The following is a 21,793-nucleotide window of genomic DNA, read 5'->3' on the forward strand; positions in this document are numbered from 1 at the left end:
GATAACAGGTGTCTGATATATAGTCCATGGAGCTGATAGAAAATACGGAGTAGTCATACAGAACTCAAACTCAAAAGACTTCAAGAGGTTATGCTGTTGGCATACTGGATGCTGGGTGTCGATACTCTATGAAACTCGATGATACGCTAAGATACTGTCATGTATGCGCTGTGTGTAACAAATCTCATTCATTGACAGAACACTGTTCCTTTTAAATAAGTGATTTTTAGTATTTTCAGCAAAGTCCGCATCGTTATCCCCACAACTGCAAATATATTTGTTTTTGGAATGATTTTCTCTATTTTTTTAAAATTCTTTTCATCTTTCTTCCGTTCACTTGTCCCTTCTTGCTCCCTTTCCCAATTTTCTTTCTTTCTCGACTTCAATCGTTCGCTCATTCTTTCATTTAGTAGACAGTTCAATGAATTTATAAAAAATATCCCAAACAAAGAAAGAAGCGGATATTATTAAGAAAGACGAAAACCGAGACGAAATGACCACAGAGAGAGAGACAGAGACTGGCCAAACACATGCGCAGAGAGAGAGAGAAGATGATTATCGGGTAGATAAATAGTGAGACTGTGGAGTCTCAAGACAACAGGTGTCCTGTAAGAGTGGGATTCTTTCATTCCCCCCGCCTCTCACTCCAGGTCATGTGGTGTCCGGGTCAATATGTAATCTTCGGCCTGTGCCACCACATCTGCCGCCGGGTGCAGGCCTGGAGCTTGATGAAGGGTAGGGCATCTGGCGAGGTACAAGGAAAGCCTACCAGCGGCCATCAAGGAGGGACTCTTGACCTCACCGAAGAATATCTGTTGTCACCCAGGCCTTCTGTACTCACACCATGTTATTCAAGTCACACCAACTATTGTCAACAGCAAACAGATTTTCAAGAACTCTAAACATTTTTCTCCCTGAGTCATGGCGCTGAGCTCAGTACATGTTTTTTCCCAAAATATATGTGAACAGCCACCCTTTCTTCTGTCACTATTCTGTCACGAATACCCACGCATGCGCCCTATTATCATACGGTCCTTTCTGTTCCAGCTGTTGCCATGACAGCGTAGATATATCTATGCGCATTGCTAAATGTATTTCATTTCCTTGTGGAGATTGCAGGAGCTGCATCTCAGTAAAGAAATAAGGTATTCTCTAAATTTCAGCAATTTTGAAAGGTCATTGTATTTATCCGAGAAAAAAAATATTTGCGAAATTACTTTTCCGCAACTGTCCTTCATTTTTGGTGAACCTCTTGTAGTCAAGTTCTGTAAACTAGATAAACTAGTATGTCCAGTGCCTCTGCCTTAAATAACCGCTTACCGAAAATGTTAATGTGACTTTTGTAAGACGTTTTGCTGTATTTTATTTCTGAGAATTTTTTAGTTTTAAGCATTTGACTTTTTTTTTTTTATTGCGCTGTTATTGGCTTGGTAATATCATAATTATTACATCTGACCTGAGAATCTAATGAAACGGTCAGCAGTTTTAATTTTACTAATTTAAAAATATTTCATGTTAATCTTCTGTCGCTTCCTTTATTCTATTATTTTCGACCAGACATAATTCCAGGTCCCCCACATGTGGTCAGTACTAGGCTTACAGTAACTGTTTCTCAATATATTGTCCGTTCTCATTACACCAGTATGCATGCTTTAAAATAAACTTTACAACAGTTTGCGCCAAAAAATGTAAAAAGAATTAAGCAAATGACAATTGTATATAAATTCCAATTTCAATTGTAATAAACAAATAAATCCATTTGAACATTCAGTCTCTCCAGAGGTACACTCCTACCATTGGATTTACATCCAAAGAATATCAAAGAGAAAAAAATTAGACGAATATCCAGAAGAACTTCAACGCGTCCTGCTCAAAGCTTTGGGATCTTGCCCCCCGACAAAAAAGTGAGGCAGAGGACACGACGGAATGAGGGTGGAAAAAAAAAAACGAGGTCTGCACATGTCCTGAAGTGCCCGGATTATTGGAAAATTGACCAGCATCTTCGGCCACATCTGCTGCTTGCCGAGCAAAGCGACGGCTTTGTTCAATCAATAAGCTTCTTCTCGCATTCCTCTCTCTACTAACCGCGGCAAATAAGACCGAGACGGTCGCCAAGACACCATTGGGAGACCTGGGCAGGACGCGGACAGAGGTGGGAAGACAAGGCTAGACCCGCGTCTCGGACCTTCGCGCGAGATTTGAAGAAAGTTCAAGTCCATCGTAGTTCTTGGGTATGCGAGAGCTGCTGGCTGGATTCGAACTTGACTTTCTCTATCACCGTTAACGTGTCGTCGTCAGATCCCTACGTAGGTCAGTAAAGGCCCCTGTTCCACCTACTCCCGATCTCCCACCTGATACCTGCTTATCATTCTGATGGTCTCATCTTCTTTTCCTCCAGATATCTACCTGATATCCACCATCGTTCTCCTGATACTCTTTTGTCCTCTTGGTGATACTCATTGTCTTCCAGATATCCATAATTCTGTTGATACCCATCTTATCCTCTTCCTGTTGTCCATCTGCTACCAGATCCTCATTCCTGATTTTCGAAGGTACAACGATAATCTCAGTCTCTCGAAATTCAAAAATTCTTTCTCTGTAAATCACTTTTCGGGATGTATTCTCAGAGTTCTAGTATAAATAAGTCCGTCAGATTGAACGGCTTTCAGATGGTCCGATCAGACAGGGACCACGGAGATTTCAGCAAGAAGCGCAGACAAGTGGTGCTGCTTCCGGTGCTTGTGGAGGAGAGCAATTCTTGTCTTGCAGACTGAATGCAGTAAGGGAAAGGTTGTCTTACGAAACGCACTGATCCCCATCCCCAGCTGGGTGGAGTCTGCAGTCGTTTTTGTCTGCTTTGTTCCGCCGATGCCCGTGCCAGACGCTGGTGGCCACAGCCCGACGATGCGCATCCCAAGTGAGCTGGAGGTCAAGGTATCTTTGCAGGTCCTCTTCGCACGGGTATGGGTGGATCTGAAAGTCAGAAAGCATTAAATTGTAGACTTGTCCTCGTTATGGACTCGATGTTCCACGACTAAACTAAAGCTTGTTTGAACATGCAGACGTATTAATAGACGCAAAAAGGCACACACTCACACACACAAACACATTCACAACTACTGCATTATGTGTTGAGTCACAGATGACCTCTTGTATGTGACTAGCAGTATATGAGCTCGTATGTGAGTGTAAACAAGTTTAGAACTATAATCATGCCCCTATAAAGACAGAAAACCCTGGGTGTAGCAGAGCGTGGCCTACCGCTTCTTGCAGGCGCGCGAGGAAGTCAGGCGTGGCGTGGTCCAGCAACAGCTTCTTGCCAACCATCAGACACTCCGCACCGTTACTCACCAGCGTTAGTGGGGGCTGGTGGGGGAACACCATGTCGGACAGGCCCTGTCACATGACACCACAGTCACATCCGCTCTCGTGAGGACCATAGTTATCACCAAAAAAATAAAATTAATACAATAAAGAATAAGTTTCCTATTTTTAACGGTTACCCAACGCAAAAATAATGGCCATGCCATCATACAAGATAAAATACAAAGTGTTATTTAAAATAATTTGTCTGGACCAATGTGTGCATGACAATTCTGTTTCTTTTTTGTGTTATGGAGTAAAAGGGACTGTTCGTGTTCTCATGGTGGAAGAAAGCGGCACAGACCGTCCTTCAGGATGCTTTGGAAGTGAGGTCAACGCCGAGGTCAATGTGGGAGAATTGGTTGGCAAACATGAAATACTGGACTGGTCGCTCAGGACCTGTTCATCACCTCTACAGACACCGCCTAAGTGAAGAGCCCTGTCAACCGCTGCTTCTATCGAATGGTTCCACCACCAACCCCCTCTTCGGACAAGTACCAACGAACCACTGGTTATGGATGGATAGATGAATGGATGGACGGACGCAAGTCATGCAAAAATGGCTTTTTTTGTTTTTTGCGTTCGATGTAGATCTTTGAAATTACAGGTAGTGTTTCAGGCTCATGACAAGTGAGTTGATGCCTGTTTGTCGAGGGATATTTGAGGATCTGTTATGCTTTGATTAATGAATTTAATGATGAAACTTACAAAGGCCATTCCTTTGGTGAGCGTTTGCACGCTGACGTACACGGAATGAGATGCTTTTGTGGGCTGAAAAAGGATAAAAGGTGTAATTGTACTAAAAAACTTCTTTCCTCGTTTTCCACAAAACAACAACAATCTCCCTTTTTTCTCCCTTCTCTTTCTCTCTCTTATTCACATTTCAGACCAACTACTAAAACGAGGCAGGAGTGTACAAAGCTTCCGGTTTAGTCACATTCATTGTTTAGGCTTGCAAAAACTAGCAGCGGAGAACTTCCCAAGAGGCTAAGCGTTGGTCTCGGCAGACAGACAGCATCCACCTAAGATGTCCATGGTTAAAACACCCGCTTGTGACCCTGTAGTGGCGGTGCAGGGTTCAGATCTCGTCTCGGGACACTGTATGTGACATCTTCCGCAGGGCTGGGAGTCTGGGGTTTTCTCCGGGTACTCCTGTTTCTTCCCCTTCCCTTACTCCCATCCCCCATAACACGAAATCCCCTCTGGAACCCCTTTCCTACAAAATAAACCAACCAACATGAAACATCCCAAATTTGCAATTGAATCCCAACTTAGATGTCTTTGCATCCCTCCCCCTACCACCACCACAACCCTTCCAACCCATCCGAAAAATCAGGGCAGTGTTGGGTCGTAACCGTCAAAGGAATTCTAAATTCATTTTAATATCATCCATTGGAAGCTCTGTGCTGTTGGCAGCTGGAAAGCTGGGCTCCGGCGACCTCATTTCGCAACAAGTGAGGGCATGGGAAAGGGAGATTACGCTTGTCGTTACCACACAGGGCAAAGGTGAGCAGGCCGGGGTGAAGATGCCACCGGGGTAACCTACTTTCACAGCACTTGGTGCAGCGGGTAACTGCCTGTCACTGGCGCTGGCAGTGTGATTGATGTTGTCACCGAGTTTAGCAATGCTGTGATCTGCCGGACAACGAAACAGAATAGATGTTCATCTACCCGTCGTGTAAACATCGATGGTTATTTAAAAACAAAAAAAAAAAAAAAAAAAAAAAACCAAATTCACGCAAATGATAACAATCTGCGATAATTAATGAGATTAGAATTGTTCCAGTGTGAGAGTACGTGCGTGAGGACATGTTTGTACCTATGTGTGTTTTCTCTTTTGAAAATGTTTATGTATTTGACAGAAAGCTTATTAGAAATTTCTTTTTTTTTTAATTTAATAAGAGGTAGGAGATTGGATGATGACTATATGTCATAGCGAGGATTAATTTTTTCCTCCGTGTGGATTGATGTATATTTTTAAAAACATCTGACTGTCTTTGATAAAAGAACAGAAAGAACTGGCAAAGATTATGGATTAATTTTATTTCTATTATACCATGTAGACAGTGAAGAATGCAACTTTTGGAGGAAAAAAGGAGGTTATTCGTGTGAAAGCAACTTGCGAAGAATGACCACATGGGTAGTCGGCAATAACTGTATTCCTAACATCTCTTGCTCAAGTTCAACCATTTTGACCCCGCTTTGGCCTCTACCAATGAAATACTGAAGTGTGTTTTCTTCAGCCTCTCCAAAACAAGCTGGTCTCGTAAATCTATCGTGGACTTCAAACTGGTGGCTAGAGGTGGAAGACTACGGCTTGCTTTATTTATGGATCCCATGACATGTACAATGGGAATGGGAGGACAGATAGTGGAGAAACAAGGTTTAATAATGGGCGTCCTGTCACTTGGCTGTGTCAGAGGTCAGGCGTGGTGCCAGAGTTCAAGCTTTGACAATAGGCTTGCTGCCATGTCCTCCCATCTTCACTCCCAGTGAAGGGCAAGAAGGATGAGTTGTGATAGTTGTTTGAGAACTTTCGCAGGAGAAATCCGCACTGAGTGGTCGATTTTCTTCAAATACAACTTGTCTTGAAAAAGGTTAATAAAGGGCCACGAGCGCTACATATTAATTCAGTGGTTCTTAACCGGGCTTCGATCGAACCCTAGGGGTTCTGTGAGTCGGTCTCAGGGGTTCGGCGGAGCCTCCGCCACGGAAGTCAAGACACATCCGCAATTCGTGATGACACTAAAGAAGGGTTCGGTGAATGTGCATATGAAACTTGTGGGTTCGGTACCTCAAACAAGGTTAAGAACCAGTGTATTAATTATACTCGACTTTGAAAGTAATCAAAATGTGTCATATTAATAACGTTTAATTTTTTTTAATCCCATAAACCCAAAACAAAAGAATGATTACTTGGGACCCTTGAATAGCACAAATATTTTAAGATTAAAAATAAATCTTTATCATAAAAAGGGAAAATGATTTTACCTGGTAGCTGCGGCTTTCTTCTAGCCATGAAGGGGCCCTGATTGTGGAACAGAGAAGTCAGAGACAGAGAACGAATGAAAAAAAGTAAAAGTAGCCGTTATTATTGTTTTAGTCATCATTATCATGAAACATCGTCGTCGTCATCATTGTCGTTGTTATCTGCATTACGAGCACCGCCACTGTCGTCGTCAGAAATTATTATTATCTCTGTAACAAAAGCGAGGCGATTTAGGTGAATTACTGTCAAACATGAAACTGCTAACACAATATTAAGTATAATTTCGTACGGCATGTCGGATAAATAATAGCCACGGGGTCGACATAACAGTAAATGTCAGGCGTAGTTCTAAAGGTGATGCATTCATGTTTACACACGCACACACAGACGGAGAGATTATGATAACTGGGTAAATAAGCGTTTCAGAAGAATTTTTGCCGACACAATGCACCTTCATTTAAACTAGTGCAAAAACTTGCAAATAAAACGACGTAAACAACGACAACAACGACAACAACGACAACAACAACTGCCAGCCATGCCGTTATATCTGCGTGCAACCAACAGACCTTGAGGTTGAGGATAAAACAGATTGGGGAGTGTGTTGGGGAGTGTGTTAGCAAGGAATATTTGTAGAATGTCTGTGAATGTATATAATGTCATCAAAGTGTCTGTCACAGACAGCATCTTCGATGTAGTTTCCAGGTGCAGCTATTATGTTCATGAGGGGTGTAGGGGGAGAGGGAGGAGGGTCGGGTGGCGGTGGGCCTTCAGAGAACATTAGGAGCTGTGACTAAAGACTTTGCTCGATTCAGTTACCTCTCCAATATTTCTGGTAAGAAAATGGAAGATGTCGTCTTGCGACAGAGGGTCTGTGATAGGGAGATTGTAGGAGATTCTGGATTAGTTTTAATTAACATCAATTTCCACCTGCTGTCAAGAGGTTGAGAAAAGACAAATATTATTTTCTGAAAATGTGACATACTTTGGCAACCAGGGCACCGAGTTTGCGCAGGTTTTGTGACTTCTCCTTGTCATCGCCGTCGTTATTGAGCTTGCATCGTTCAGGGCTCAAATGATGTTCGCCAGACGGCGTGTTGACAGCAGCGACATCTGTCTGCGGTTGAACCTGAAAATGTTAAGTTCACAAATGGACATAAAGCTGCTCTTGGCATGTCATCGACACCAAAGGTCTGCGCACAGCCACTCTTTGGCGTGGTGTTAATAAGCTAACATTAATGAGCAGTGTATTTCAAGCTGGTCATCTTTCGAGAGGTGCTGTTGCGGCCCTTTGCTCCTCGAGGAGTAGGAAGGAATAAACTAACAATGTACACCCAGTAATTCACTGATGTCTACCTGTTCTTCTTTACGAACTCTTTCGCTGTCTCTCTCGCTGATCTTCGTGTTGATGGGCGGTAGAGCTTTGTACCTTTTGAACAGGTGATCCAGGTGGTCAGTGTGCACCTCACGTCTCTTCTGGATGAAGTCGAGGAAAGCCTCGTGTGAGACACCTTTGGCCTTTTCTTCTTCCATCGCGTGCCTCACTGCCACCCATTTAGTTTATTGCACTGATTTTAAAATTTTTTAATGAATTAATGGAAGAGAGGAAGAAATAAGAACACAAAAAAGGAACAAGTCAACTTTAGAAAATAATTTATCAGCACTTATAATATAATAGCTTATTAACTATTGTTTTCCCAGTTCAATGATTATCTACTCACCATTCTCTCGTAGAGATGTAGCGACTGGCTGGCTTTGGTATTTCTGAGTGTAAGCAGTGTAGACAGCTTGGAAAGCAGACTACAGCTGCCCTAGAATTTAAAAACTTAGTCCGTTACAAAGAGTTTAGCATCTTCTTCTCACGCACTATGTTGACATGATTCTATATTCCTTGTTTTATTTTCGTATCAGACGTGCTCAGATTAACGTTAAATGAGTAATGAGTCCCTCTATGATGACATGGCATGTGAGCTCTGTGGATGTATTCTCGTTTTGTCAAAGAAACTTGTGTTCAGCAGCTTTATCAGAGTTATCATCAATTGACAAATGCTTACCGATTTAACAATGACTATCCACTCGTTGTCACGACTTTCTGGAACCACGATAGTACCCCGCCTGGTGCAGCCACATAGAACGTTTGTTACATATATATAACATTTATTACACCTGCATAGCACTTGTTTCACCTGTTGTCAAGTGCTTTACAGTCTGTCAAACCAAAAGCGGCAATGACTTTGCGATGCAAGAGGAAACAGATGATTTGATTATGTTTTACATGACCGATTAGTCTCTCTACAGATTGAAATTTATCTAAAAATGTCCCTTATTCATTTCTGTGTCTCACCAAATTACAGTATTACAGTTTCCAACTGCATATGATAGCTTTGGACTGAGGGCTTAGAACGACTAGAACTTAGGTTAACACTTTTGACCTCTTGGCCTATGACAAGTCCTGGAGCCGTACCTGAAGTAGATGTACAGAGCTCTCTTTGGGTTCTCAGTCAGCTTCTCCTTTGGCCACCCATCCAGATAAGACAAGGAGCTGAAAAGATAATAGTGGGAAAACGGCACTCTCCGTGTTTGACAAAGGAGTCTTCATCGTTGGGGACTGAAAGTAAGGAGTCCCATCCCCTACCCTCACCACCCCTAAAAATGACTGGGCATATTTGCAGTGCAAAGAGGCAGATAGTCAGTGAAAATAGTTCCTACTTTTCTGTTTTCAACCATTTCTTAAGATTGTCCTTTTTTTCCAGGATCGAAAAGGGTGAAAAGACTTACTTCAAGAAAGGATCTGCTGGGTTTTTCAGTCCGCCAGACATGATTACTTCCAAGAAGTCCTGCAACATACAGAGCGTATAGGATAATTTATATTAGTTAATATTTTTTTTTCATCTTGAAATAGAATCTTACTTTGAGCTCAGACAATTGTAGGTTAAAAAAAAAAAGGTCCAGAAATGAGCTACCTGGCTGGTGAGGACAAGAAGCTGTACGGCAACCTGTGACACAACCGTCGACTGGTGTTTACATCCATTTAAGATGCGGACTCGCCAAAACTGTCCCCACGGCTATAGTATGTCAGAGTTTTGGCCAGCCCCTTGTCTTGGTCAATCACAAATGCAAATGCTGCACAAAGACACAAAGGTCACTGGTAAAAAAAGTTATTCCAGCCGTGAGACACCAGCAAGCCCAAACCTCGAACAGCAACATAGGTGTTTTTTATGTAAGACCATTATTAAAAACAGCTTAAGAACTCTTCAGATATTTAATGTTTTTATTGCATAGAAATAGTCCCTTCCCAGTAAAGATGCTAATTTCAAAGGAACTCACCACCACCAGAAGAAGAAAGTAGAAACGTGCCGCATAGTCCCCCTCCCTCACGATCACTCTCTTTGGTTCATAGCTGAACAAAAAGAATCTTGTTCAGTGGCCTGCATAATAGCAACTGACTTTACATTCAGTATAAAAGCATGAAAAAGAAAAACAAAATGCTATAGTCAGAGTTGGATGTTGAATGGTAAAATATAGAGACTGATAACCAGGTAACTTCTCCCTATGTTCACTTTGCTTGCATTTCTCTTCTAGGTGTCTATGTCATGGTTTGCCGGACTGTCAGTAGTCTGTTTCTGTAAGTTACTTTCCCAATCCTTCAGTATGTGTGTGTGTTAATGAGAATGAGAAAAAATGACATAAAAAGAGTCAAGGTGAGGGGGAAGGTCCTTTTCTCAGTGTCCAGTTTTTACACTGCTTGTTCAGCTTATTCCATTTTATTCTGTTATTATTTTAACTTAAGCCAGTATAAACAAACTGATCACGTCTGCTTTCAACTATAGACACATTCTAGATTTTTCGAATGGCGAATTGATGACCTGTTGGATATGTTCAGTCAGGGAAGATCACTCCCAAATTCGAGTCTCCATGACGCGCCACTAATCTTTTATCCATCAGCCATCTTAATTTGAAAGTGAAATTCAAAGAGAAGCCGACCTGATCCATACCCGACTTTTTTTTGCGAGAGACACAGAAAGGATGTGAGGGTAATGAAAGAGACTGTCAAAAGGAAAGAAGAAGGAATGAACGAAAGGAGAAGATACAGAGGGTAAGAAGAGAGATTGGGTAAAGGATGGAATGAGGGAGACAGTGAGAGAGGGATAGAGGGAGAGAAAGGGAGAGCAAGGGTAACCAGCTCGCCCTGCCTAACACATTGATAAAGATTTCAATTAAGCTTCCGACGGCATGACGCGGATGGCAGGGTTTGCGGTAAGACTGCAAGTCGATACAGGCAACAGCTGTTGCTAACATCCATTCTGTCGTTCCAGATTGATTCCTGGTTTATGTAAAACTCGCAGGAAAGAAACGGTAAGCCGAAGACAGTTCAATTACCCGACTTCAAAAGTAAACAGTCTCTGTGTGGCAGAAGGCAGTTATAATGCGAGCCCCGCGCAAGGGAGGGACTTTAATTCAACAATTATTTTTATTTGCATTCCTACCAAACGTTTTTTTCAGGCGGAGCAGGATTTCTGATAGCATAAGGTTGATAGAAAAGAAAAAAGACATTTTTTGTTCAATGTAACTTCTTTATCAGTTCATTAAGATGAACTTTGCTGTGGACGGTGTAGTCTTGTTCACAGGTCATTGTGGGCAAACGGATCCGCTGTGAACAGGATGTTCAAGGTTTGAAGTATATTTACCTTACAAAACCATCTGAAGGAATGGAGGAAATTCGCGTGAAGAAAAAGGATCTGCCACGAACATCTGATCAATACACGATATTGGTTGGAAGGAGTTGCAGTTTCTTCAGGCTCTCCAGCACGGAGGAGGAGACATTCGACGGCAAACTGTTTCAGAATGCCAGAAATTGCGAAGGAAACTGAAGAACGCTGCCCTGTCCGATTCCTTCGAAGATGGTCTCTCAAATTTCCCAACTTTTGACGCTTCGTCACCCCCCTCATCCGACAGAGCAATTTGCCCTGCTCAAGATTAAAAAGTTTTCAACCCTGAACACCCGGCTACTTCGCTCTCCTTCTAAGATTTGCTTTGGTCCTTCTTCCGGATTGATCTTGGAGGAAGTGGAATTAGGACTGTGCATTAGAGCTAGCTAATAGGAGATAGAAAAAATATTATTGTTTCTTTGCAATCACCTTTATCCTTAAATTTTCCTTTGTTTAGCACCTTAACCTGAGTGTAAAAAGAGAAGGTAAAAATTGTTAAATTAAGGTTGCAAAATATTGTCAAATGCATCTATATATATATATCACACTACCTCTTCACTAGCATCTATCGTTACCACAGCAGGAAGAAAATTACTTTTGTTTCTATTACAAAGAGATGATGGTAATAACAGGTTAGATATCAAAGTATAATAATGACACTTCATTTTGTCAAATTTTTGTATCACATTTCACATCTTTTAAGAACAATATTCTGTTAATATGTTAATCAAATCTTTACCCCCCTCAACTCAACTTCTCTCTTCTTTCTACCTCTATCCTTCTCTCTCTCCACTCTCTATCTCTCTCTAAGGCTTTGGAGGGAGAGGGGTTACCAGAAAATGTCAGGAGGATTTTTCAAGGGGATGATCTGTGTCTTGACCAGCACTGCAAACATTCGCAAAGATTACAGATCCGTCGAAAACGAGAACTGATGAGAGATCTCTAGAGAACCGGGCAGTGATCATAGGTGGTCGCTATGGTGATCGATTTTAAATTCTGAATAAAAAATAAAAGTCTCATCCATCAACCCTGCCAAAAAAAGAAAGAAGGAAAATAAGGCAATGTAACAGACGAAAACAGACAAAACCTATCTCTCACTGCAATATTTTCTGTTGTCAGGCTGTAATGGGGAAATAAGTGAAATGTTACTCCGAGGGCAGTCACTGCCGAACGAAGCAAACCGGAAAATGAGAAAAGCAAGGAGAGCTCACTCACCTGACAACACCAAATTAAACAGAGGATGATTACACTTCTCTTGTTTGTTAAGGCAATCCAAACAAACAAATAGTAAAAACAGAAAAAATAGTGGGAGTTGTAGTTTTCAGTTTTCAAGAGGTTTGTTTAATCATCTCCTTCATCATCACCATGATCACATCAAAAACACTATAGCAACTAGCCAAGAGCTAAAACTTACCTTTCAATCCAAGCCCGTGCAGCTATTCTTTTCTGAATGTGAAGAGGATACTCTGCCAAAGACTTGTAATTCCACAAGGCAATTTGCACCTGTTAATTAACAGAAAGGGCAACGATGTTCAGACTGAGAAACTGAGCAACTTTTCTCTCAATCCCAGAACTGCTTACATTACACAGAAAATGGGAATGTTACATAGCGAAATCAGACCAACTGAATACTGAGGCTGATAATACAGATGTTGACACTAGTCTCATTAAACACAATAAACAATCCCGTAATGAGCGAGTTTCAAAACGATTTCTTCGTGAACCTTATATTCTTATTTATTGTAGTATTGTGTTTGCCATACACAGTACATTTTCCAGAAATCTAGAACTTTTATCGAACTAAATTTGTCCTAAAGTGGCCTTTCATCACAATTAAACTATCATCTGTATACCAATATCAAGACTTTTTTATATCGTTTGTTTTGATTTTCCAATAATAATAATAATAATAATCATCATCATCATCATCATCATCATCATAGGAAGAAGAAGAAATAAAATTAATCTATGGACAAAAAGGAAGAATATCTCCTCCAACCATTAGTGGAAAAAAATGCTGTAAATGTGACCTGTGGTTTTGAAGCTATGGAGGATGCTTTCCTTACTAATCTAATGCCACTTACTGTCCTCTAGCGCGTGGTGCTAAGACAGGAAAGAGGCAAAAATGTCTGACTACAAGCGCTGCGCTTGTTTGTAATTTCCGACCTTTTCCACTCACATGGCTCATCTCCTCCGGAGTGCGTTCTGTTGGCAGCTTCTTCAGAATTCGCATTGCCTTTGCTGACAGGCGGGGCTATAAATTAAAATAACGAAATTATGGTTTCTTTTAACAGCAGTTCTAGTCCATTTATCTGTGTGTGCGTGTGCGTGCGTGTGTGCGTCTGAGTGAACGCTTGTTTGGGAGCTCGGAGAATGCATTGATAAATGAGAAATATGTAGGTAACTAAATAGTAAGCCATAATAAATTAATTCTCATATCAGAGTTCAGTTCTTGCAACAATGAGAAACAGTACTCTTCTAAAGGACAGCGTAAGACAGGATTAAACTTCATAGAAGACGAAAAGTGGGACAGATATGTTATATATACGGATCTCTCGGATCTCTTAAAAAAACTATATATATCCGCATATATTTGCATATATATATGCACAACAGACTCAGTGCTCCTAAAAAAACCGTATGTAAGATAGGATTCTGCTTACAGAAATGAAAGTAACCGGCACATCAACTTAGTTTAAGCATCGATCAAGCGCGGCAAGTAGAGTGAGCGAGAAATGTCGACATGCGACTTCACGAATGCAGCCGCTCATCAAGTTCATCTTATCGCTGCTATATCTCTCAAACAGAAAAAAAAATCTTTTCCATAATAGTTCTCTCTCCACCTGTCGTTATTGCGCGCGAGCACGCACACAAACACACACATCCAAGTGTTGTGCTACATGCATCATGTACTTTTTTTTTAAGTGTTAATCACAGCAATGTACCTCCCTATCAGCTTTGTACTTGGTGAGGTCGAACAGAATGCTGTCTTCCTCCCTATAATCCAGTGAAAGGTCAATAGCCTGCACCTGCCGCAGGTAGGTCTGCATACTGCAATATAAAACTCAACTTTAGCATCAGCGTCATCAGCGTTGTTTAAATTTGTTGTCATCGTCCGCTTCAACGTCTCCGTCCGCTCGTCTGGATCTACATCAATGGACCGATAGTTTCGAAACTGAAGCTATTCTTATCATTTTTTAAACAAATATTTTCTATCCCTTAAGTAAACGACCTTTTTTTTTAAAACAAAAATACAATTGTTTTCCCTATTTTTATACGGAAACCATGTTTTAAAATGAAAATCTCCATTTCTGTTGATCTGCCTGTTTGTTTTTATGTCTATGTGATTTAAAAATCAGTGGGTCTGTCTTCAATTTCTGCTTATAAAGAAACCAGATTAATTAAAGTTGAAATTGAAATCTGGCAGACGTGCAACTCACGCAAGGGAATGAATCCTCCAGATTCGTAAAAGAAGGGAGATCACCTTCGCAAGGCATTTGAACCGAAAGCGAGTTTTCTTCTGAAAGACAAGGGTAGTCTAAAGACACCATAGTCAGTTTCTACGATACATTTTTGTAGTCAGATTATAGATAACAGTGGCATTGAGTTTTGCTTTTTATGCATAATTTTTAATTTTTTAACAGTTCAAATTACATGCAGCAATAACAGTCAACAGAAAATGTTTCCAGGCTCAACAAGAATGAAGAAATGGTTTAAACTTTAAAAGTTCAAGAGTTCCGACTTCCTTCGTCTAAATTAATGTGAACAAAATTATAAGATAGGTTTAATAATAATAAAAAAAATGCGGTCAAATTGCGTAGGAACCAGCATACAAGTGACTGATACGTAATGGCGTAACACAAACCTTTCGCCTCTGCCGGCGTCGCTTCCGATTGGCTCTTTTTTCCATGTGGGAACCGAACTTTGAATGTTGATTGGTAGTTTGAGTCCCAGCATGCATTCCTTGTTCTGACACTGCATCGCGCCATGAACTTAGATCGAAGCTTGGCCATGGCCTGCACATGTTTCCAAACACCTGCATTGGCACGTGGAAGTGAGTCCTGCTCTGTCGTCTGCTTCACACGCGGTGACGTTGCCTTCTGTCTGGTTTCCATGCAAACACGTGCAGCCATTTTTATCGCTCGAGATTTGAAGAGCTTCGCTTCCGTTCTGCAGATTCCACACTATCCTGCGGACCAGTAGACATAGCAGCAGGGAGATGAAAGGTGTCGTGTCCAAGAAGGGAGTTACTTTTCCGACGAGTTCGAAAATTATTTTTAACGTGGTGTAGACCCTCATAAGTATTCGACTGATTCAAATTAACACTAACATGGGTAATGGCTCGTAAACTTGCAGGTTCTCCTTGGGAACGGATGACACTGGTAGTCGTGTGATGTTTATCGGAACAGTGCTGAGAAATTTGAGACTGTTCAAAAGTTTGTTCCACTGTCTTTTCATTATTTAGACAGATTCTGGACATTGTGTGATTCTATTCAGTACATATAGTGTGTGCCATTTTGGCTAGAATCTTAATTTTTTATTTTTTATTTATTTATTTATTTTGTTTGCAAAATAGTAGATAAAGGGTCACGAGGTTTTGGTAGATCCTTCTACAAGTGGTTGGAGATTCCCCATGAGCAGAGCAGCAAACAGTTTGAAGGCTAAGAAAAGATTGATAATATAAATGATATTATTTCATGAATATTGTTAGATAATAATGTGAAATAACAGAAAGAATTTGGACATTGTAGCCACATTGAATACGATGGGAAGAAGATTAGGAAAGATAATAGAGGTTGGGTGTTGTTCCCTCCCCTGCAATTAGCCCCGGACTTCATAGGGGACGCAATTCATGTCGGTTTAAACCTTTTGTCTCATACACTCTTACCTCCCTTGCATCAAAATGTTTGCAGCAGTAGCAGTGGAAATTTTTGAATCTTCATTTACAAACACACACACACAGACTACGCATCGATTAACATCAAGTGTTCTAACAGTCTATTCTCTAATCATTTTACACATTCCTAAAAAAAAATTTCTTTACGGCGAGTACCGCTTATATAACATAGATATAAATTACACTAATTGTATTCGTTGAACTTGCTTCCAGACTGGAAATACGCTCTACAAATTCAATTATTTTTATTACTAAACATACAGAGACGAGAGGGATTTTCCACTTTTTTCTCCAAGGAGATGAGAGGGAGATAGAGAGCATAAAAGGTCCACAAATCTCTTATTTTCGTATTCCTTGCTCGTGTTAGTTTGAAAAGTGAAAGACTTGTACACCGCTCGTTACTTTCTGCAGAAGTTTCGTCTTTAGCTCTTACCTTTTCCCACGACAATTGCGCAGATGGAACAATGTCCCTACATCTATACCTGTACCTATACTTCAGCTGAATGTTGTTACTCGATCTGTCTCGCCGACAATCTGTAACAAGAGGAAAATTGTTGGTTGGGACAAATCATTGCAGTATATGTGCGGAGAAATTCTCCCTAGTGCTTTTCAAAATCATACCATCTTTTTAATTTGTTACAGAACAACACGCACGCTTGGCTCCCCTCCTACCCGTACCCCCCGACGAGCAGGCGCATGCCGACAAGTTCACATGCACACACAACTAATGTACACCATGCAGACGACAGGAAGGGGGAGGATAAATCCTGTTGTTGAATGTCATGACTCGTAAGATCGACACTGTGAAGCTTAATCAGTAGTCAGCAAAGTGTTAATCATTGTCTCCTGGGGGGGCTTCACACCTGCAAGCATACCATGCCCGCTGTCGTCACACCTTCAGATCGAGCAAGAAAAAAGAGCGTTGGATAAAGCGCACTGGAAAATTCGAATCATATCAATGACAGTATTTTAACTTTACTGTGCGGAAAGGGGCGGGAAATTGAGAACAGGTAACTATCCTAAGTTGTAGCTTGAAACCGATAATCGCTTATCTCACTGAGTCAATACAAGAGCTAGGTATACCGATCTCAGACGTAACAAGAACATAGTGCTAGGAAGTGGTTTGGACATGCGAACTGGAGGCTCCTGGGCTCAGAGGTATGACACCCCGGGTTTGCTTTACTTCCGTTCAATAATTTCAGCCTTTGCAAGTCCCTTGTAGCCATAACTGGTGGCCGCAAAGAGGAAATATGTAAATTATCTGCCCAACTCTTGGGTCTGTGCCTGTTTCCAGTTCCACAACCCTGCGAGACACCCGGTCCATAGTTACCCTTGGGCGACTTTAACTCTGCTGCATGATTACAGCACTTGGGGTATCAAGTGATCATAGATATGCTTCGGATCTGCCGTGGACAAAAACGCATCTTAAAAAATAAATAAATAAAAAAAAATAAAACAATGGATACTGCGCGAGGACATTCGGGAACTCGTTCCGCTGGGTTGATAAAAGCGTTCACATGTCTTTTCCGTGAATTCAAATCCCCGTAAAGCTGTTTATCATCTGTGTGGGGAGAGTTAGAAGTCCAGAAATAAGGTACAAAATTTATCCAATCTGGCTTGCTGATATTTGTCTTCTTAACGTGTTAAACGTCAAGGGAACAACTCCGGAAGCCTTCGAAAGTGTGACACTCCGCGCTAATCATTACACTAATTTATTAATTTTTTTTTTATATTACACAAGACACTACCTATTTTCTCTTACTTGCAACATCCATCCACTTAGTCACAAAACTTAGTCTTACTCGATTATAGAGAGCCAAGTACTTAAAAATATTTATCACATATAAAAATGTCCATCGGAGTATATAACCATTTCCTTTCTTCATAGATGGATCTTCGATGCTTTAAAAACAACAACCAAACCTAGCTGATAAGGGGGAGAGGGTGAGCGGTAGTCACCACAAAAGAAACTGATGTAAAACAACAGCTGTCACACTAGCAGGAGAAACTCATTCTTATTTGCCAGTTTCACTTTACGGCCAGGTACCAGTAACAGTCAACCTGTAAAACAGCTCATTTAGACCCTACTTTGATATTTACTTGTTATCATCTATAGACAACAGAATAAATACAGTCACCCCTGAAAATTATACACCCCCAATCCGTTTTGCTCGTCAAATTAATATGAAAGAAAGAGCAAGAAAAAAAACATGTAATAATAGAAACCTCGTGCCCTGAAAATGTCTGACAGGCAAACAGACCATTAACACAAATGAAGTAACACAATCTAAATAGTTTTCACGAGTGAAAAAACAAACATTTTTTTTAAAAAAAAATTTTATGATCGCAAAGTGTTTTTTTTTAAAGTCCATGACAAACAGACAAACCGGAACAAAGATAAGTAAGTCTGACCGACATTCCCTGTGTGGGCTACACTGTCTCAACAGGATAGAGCTCTAGGAAGTGAAGAATAAATTACTGCATGCCAGCATTGAAACCTTCGATAATGTCTTGTTGGGTGGGACATAGACCCCTATCTTCTTTCCAGCGGGATCAGTTTACACTAGCAAACACGAACTTCGAGCTGACAAGGTTTCACAGACAATAGGTAATACCCACATGTTCAATCTTGTCACGATCAATCAGTGATTTCGATACACTGTGATAACAGCCGCTGTTTGCAATGAAAGGTGGTAAAATCTCTGTAGTAAGGTAAAAGCTGATTTTCATTTGAAGTCTCCTTCACATTCATTAAGGTTCTACCACCTTCTGCAAGCTGAGAAATGTGTTCAGTAGTTAGATGTAGCCGTTGTGTCATACATTTGAGTTCCATAGGTTGGATAGGCACAACTTCTTACAATCTTACAACTGACATCGCTACCTTCATCGTTCGCCTTTTAAATATATTTCCGGGAGGAAGGGAGAGGATCTCTCGGACAATTTATTTCCTGATCAGATGGCTGTCACCTTTATAAAATGTGCTTGCACAACCTCGTCTTGTAAAATATAAGGAGCATTGCTAGGAGAGACAAGCAATATATATATATGTAGTGGGAAATCATGCTACATGTGATGCAGTTCATTGCCATTGTCACGATAAATTCTCAGGAAAGGACACTGTCACGATAAACAATCATAGAAAAACCAACTACAATAATTACCAAGAACACAAATCAAATAAATAATGTCTACCGTTTTGAAAAGCTTATGTCTACTCTTCCACCTCACAATACTATTTAGTGTGAACAATTGGTAACAATTTCGAGAAAATTATTACCGTCTTGTCCCAGTACTTGTTGAATTTCGTTGATTCCACTATAGTTGTGCCTACTGTAGTTTTTGAACACTAAACAGTGAGAAAATCTCAAGAAAAGTTTGACTAACTGTTGATCAAGTAGATCAGACACTATCTTTGTTGTGAACTGTAAAACATAGCCACATGAGAGACGTTGGTGGCTTATGTCCGGTCGGCTTTCAGTCAGGAACAAGAAGACGAGAGGTAGGAACAGGTAGGGAGATAAACCTGTAGCGGGTGATCAATGAGTGTTCAATGTTACTGGACCTCCAGTGTCGGCAGGTGTCCTCCTACATTTTGTATCCACACAGGATTGGCTAGCCGACAGCTTCCTTCATTACCTGTTAAAGCACTGAAAGATTCTGCCGAAAACAAAGGTAGATATATCTACCCGACGATCCCGGAAAAGTCTTTATGATCACCGAAAGAAACAAACCGCGGCCTTTGTCTTTTGTCCTGACACGTCGAGATCAGACACAACAAGACAGAAAATGTCTCTGTAGGGTATACATGGCAAACTAAAGGTGAAGAGCAGCAGTCAAAGAATATTTTCAAGATAATATATATATATGGAAAGATCTGTAATTTGGAGAGAATAGAATATATATATATATAAAACAATGAGATAAAAATTAGAAAAAAACAAGGGAAAGAAAATACCATAAAGCGATAAAGATCAAAGTAAAAAAAAAAAAAAAGAAAAAAGAAAGAGCAGAATTGATTGATTTCATTTGTACAAATTTTCTACGACAAAGGCTTAAAATAAAAATGATCATATACATACACACCAAAAGTGTTGACCTGTAAAGTGAAACGGAGCACAGAAAACCGTGACTGGAGACAAACCGTCGCTCACGTGGACTGGAACAATGGCCGCTGAATGAATGGAACATGAAGACAGGGGCTTCGGGCTGTAGCCAGGATATATCATTGTGCTTGAAAGCCTTCTTGCGGAACAGTGCTTAAAGAGCTATTGGAAGCTAAACAATATCGCTTTGTCTGCTCAAACATTTACAACACTTTCCGGACTTTGACACGATCGTGCAAAGAAACAGAATTTTCCTGTTTATAGAGACATTGTTACAGTGCAAGGGTTAAAAGGGCTACATACCACGCAAGACGTTAAGCTCCAACACTAGAGAATACAAAATCTGGAGCAAAATGACAAAAATGAAATACAAAACAAAAATAATATGTGTATAAAACTACGAATAGTATGTAATAAAAAAAAATAAAACTTCTTTTTTGTTTTCCTTTTTTTAAAAAAATGCGTGGCCATCTACATGGCATATTTGATCTTTGTCGACCGAACGACTCTGAGGTGTCAACAAATCTTTTGAGTTACATGGTGTTACACCGTTACGTTTTCAAACCTCGCTAAGCAGCACCACTTATTCAGAACGCCCCCTGGGCCGGATGGCGGATAACAATTGCCCCGATGAGACAGGTTCTCAGAATAAAAGGGACGCACCTTGAGGCTGTAGCAATTGTCTCGATCTCTAGTCACGTATAATGGGAGGTAAGGGGGAGGGGGTGATGGAAATTACCGCTGACGATTACCTAGCATAAATGCTCTATAAACCAAACAGCATTTGGAACAGAGATCAGCCATGCTAGCTATGTGTTGACCACAGACTGTGTGTCAAGTACTGAATCATCTTCACAGTTATTGTTTGCTTGACTAACGGGGCGATCAAACGAAGGCTACCTCCAGGAGCGATATCATTGGCCAACGGTTACTGAAACACATTGGGTGTCTTTATATTTACTCAGCCAACAGATATCACTGCACCATATTTGAGTTAGCATGATAGAGGAAGACCTAGCGAAGAGCAGGCACAGGTGGGAGGGGGAGGAGTAATTGGTATTTAACACCTAGCCAACAACTAAAGCTATATTACGGCCGGTCTGTAAACGGGTGCCACATGCAGAGAAAGAACAGCGCGCCTGAGACGAGATTAGAGCCATCACCATCCAATCCTCACATTAGCATTCGAATGGGCGCGTTAGATTTTAAGAAACGTTTCATTTGTGCTACAGATTTGTGACGACGGTGACGACGACGAAGAACATTTGTTGTTGACGACAATAACGACAGCAATAATATTTGATGATGACGACGATGATGATAAGTGTAGCCGTACTGACGACGGCCCCCTCGCTAAGTCCAACACGTGAGGCCCTGTAAAGCCAGGTCAGTTCGCCTCTTTGGTGTTCAAGGGGAGAGGAAGAAAGTTCCCAAGGAGAACTTTTCACTAAAATTCTAGCTCTCGTTCGTCAGGTGCGTAGTCTAATCTCTACCTCGCACTAGAGTTCACCTCATTCACACGACGAGGACATACGTACGACACGCTAGGTTCGGAACACGCTCACACAGGGGCATGCGAAAAAGAGGGTGAGTGACGTGAGCCGAGCGGAAAAACACCTTCGGCAGAATGGTACTTCTCACTTGCTCAGAACCAGTTTACTGCTTTTCCGAGCTAAAACAAAGCGACATTCCCTGCTACATCACCTGAGCAAGTGACAGCAATTAAAGACTG

General features: G+C 41.0%; 3 protein-coding genes across 9 annotated transcripts; all 3 read right to left on the bottom strand.

Annotated features, from left to right (window-relative positions):
- Positions 1-1,400: 1,400 nt before the first annotated feature.
- Positions 1,401-7,486, bottom strand: LOC112572892. The gene is made up of 6 exons (XM_025252872.1): positions 7,338-7,486; positions 6,355-6,391; positions 4,910-4,998; positions 4,072-4,134; positions 3,262-3,396; positions 1,401-2,973 (listed from the first exon to the last, which is right to left on the bottom strand). Exons 2-6 carry the CDS (start codon positions 6,380-6,382, stop codon positions 2,797-2,799), a joined length of 492 nt encoding a protein of 163 aa, XP_025108657.1. The 5' UTR covers positions 6,383-6,391; positions 7,338-7,486; the 3' UTR covers positions 1,401-2,796.
- Positions 7,487-7,565: 79 nt separating this feature from the next.
- On the bottom strand, positions 7,566-9,456 carry LOC112572818. The gene is made up of 6 exons (XM_025252720.1): positions 9,316-9,456; positions 9,131-9,189; positions 8,817-8,894; positions 8,407-8,467; positions 8,074-8,163; positions 7,566-7,896 (listed from the first exon to the last, which is right to left on the bottom strand). The coding sequence occupies exons 2-6, from the start codon at positions 9,169-9,171 to the stop codon at positions 7,894-7,896; spliced, it is 273 nt and encodes a 90-aa protein (XP_025108505.1). The 5' UTR covers positions 9,172-9,189; positions 9,316-9,456; the 3' UTR covers positions 7,566-7,893.
- Positions 9,336-20,386, bottom strand: LOC112572816. Of its 7 annotated transcripts, none has more exons than XM_025252718.1 (9): positions 20,042-20,386; positions 16,392-16,492; positions 14,927-15,250; positions 14,502-14,581; positions 14,007-14,112; positions 13,241-13,315; positions 12,476-12,564; positions 9,680-9,752; positions 9,336-9,475 (listed from the first exon to the last, which is right to left on the bottom strand). In XM_025252718.1, the coding sequence occupies exons 3-9, from the start codon at positions 15,101-15,103 to the stop codon at positions 9,461-9,463; spliced, it is 615 nt and encodes a 204-aa protein (XP_025108503.1). In that variant the 5' UTR covers positions 15,104-15,250; positions 16,392-16,492; positions 20,042-20,386; the 3' UTR covers positions 9,336-9,460. The 7 variants fall into 7 exon arrangements, with proteins under 7 accessions (XP_025108503.1, XP_025108498.1, XP_025108502.1 ...); XM_025252713.1 differs by having other exon boundaries at positions 14,927-15,722; XM_025252717.1 differs by lacking the exon at positions 20,042-20,386 and adding an exon at positions 19,236-20,005.
- Between the last annotated feature and the right edge of the window lie 1,407 nt (positions 20,387-21,793).

Source organism: Pomacea canaliculata, linkage group LG9 (genome assembly GCF_003073045.1).
Source record: "Pomacea canaliculata isolate SZHN2017 linkage group LG9, ASM307304v1, whole genome shotgun sequence".
Taxonomy (NCBI): domain Eukaryota; kingdom Metazoa; phylum Mollusca; class Gastropoda; order Architaenioglossa; family Ampullariidae; genus Pomacea; species Pomacea canaliculata.

Coding starts and splice junctions, on each gene's coding strand:
- LOC112572816 (XM_025252718.1), bottom strand. CDS start 15,103: ATGCAGGTGTTTGGAAACATGTGCAGGCCATGGCCAAGCTTCGATCTA. Junction 14,113..14,501: donor TGGAGGATTCATTCCCTTGC/GTGAGTTGCACG, acceptor TTTATATTGCAG/TATGCAGACCTACCTGCGGC. Junction 13,316..14,006: donor AGTACAAAGCTGATAGGGAG/GTACATTGCTGT, acceptor TTTAATTTATAG/CCCCGCCTGTCAGCAAAGGC.
- LOC112572892 (XM_025252872.1), bottom strand. CDS start 6,382: ATGGCTAGAAGAAAGCCGCAGCTACCAG. Junction 4,135..4,909: donor CTGCACCAAGTGCTGTGAAA/GTAGGTTACCCC, acceptor ATCCTTTTTCAG/CCCACAAAAGCATCTCATTC. Junction 3,397..4,071: donor TCACCAAAGGAATGGCCTTT/GTAAGTTTCATC, acceptor GTCATGTGACAG/GGCCTGTCCGACATGGTGTT.
- LOC112572818 (XM_025252720.1), bottom strand. CDS start 9,171: ATGTCTGGCGGACTGAAAAACCCAGCAGATCCTTTCTTGAA. Junction 8,895..9,130: donor CCAGCAGATCCTTTCTTGAA/GTAAGTCTTTTC, acceptor TTATCTTTTCAG/CTCCTTGTCTTATCTGGATG. Junction 8,468..8,816: donor GCTCTGTACATCTACTTCAG/GTACGGCTCCAG, acceptor TGGCTGCACCAG/GCGGGGTACTATCGTGGTTC.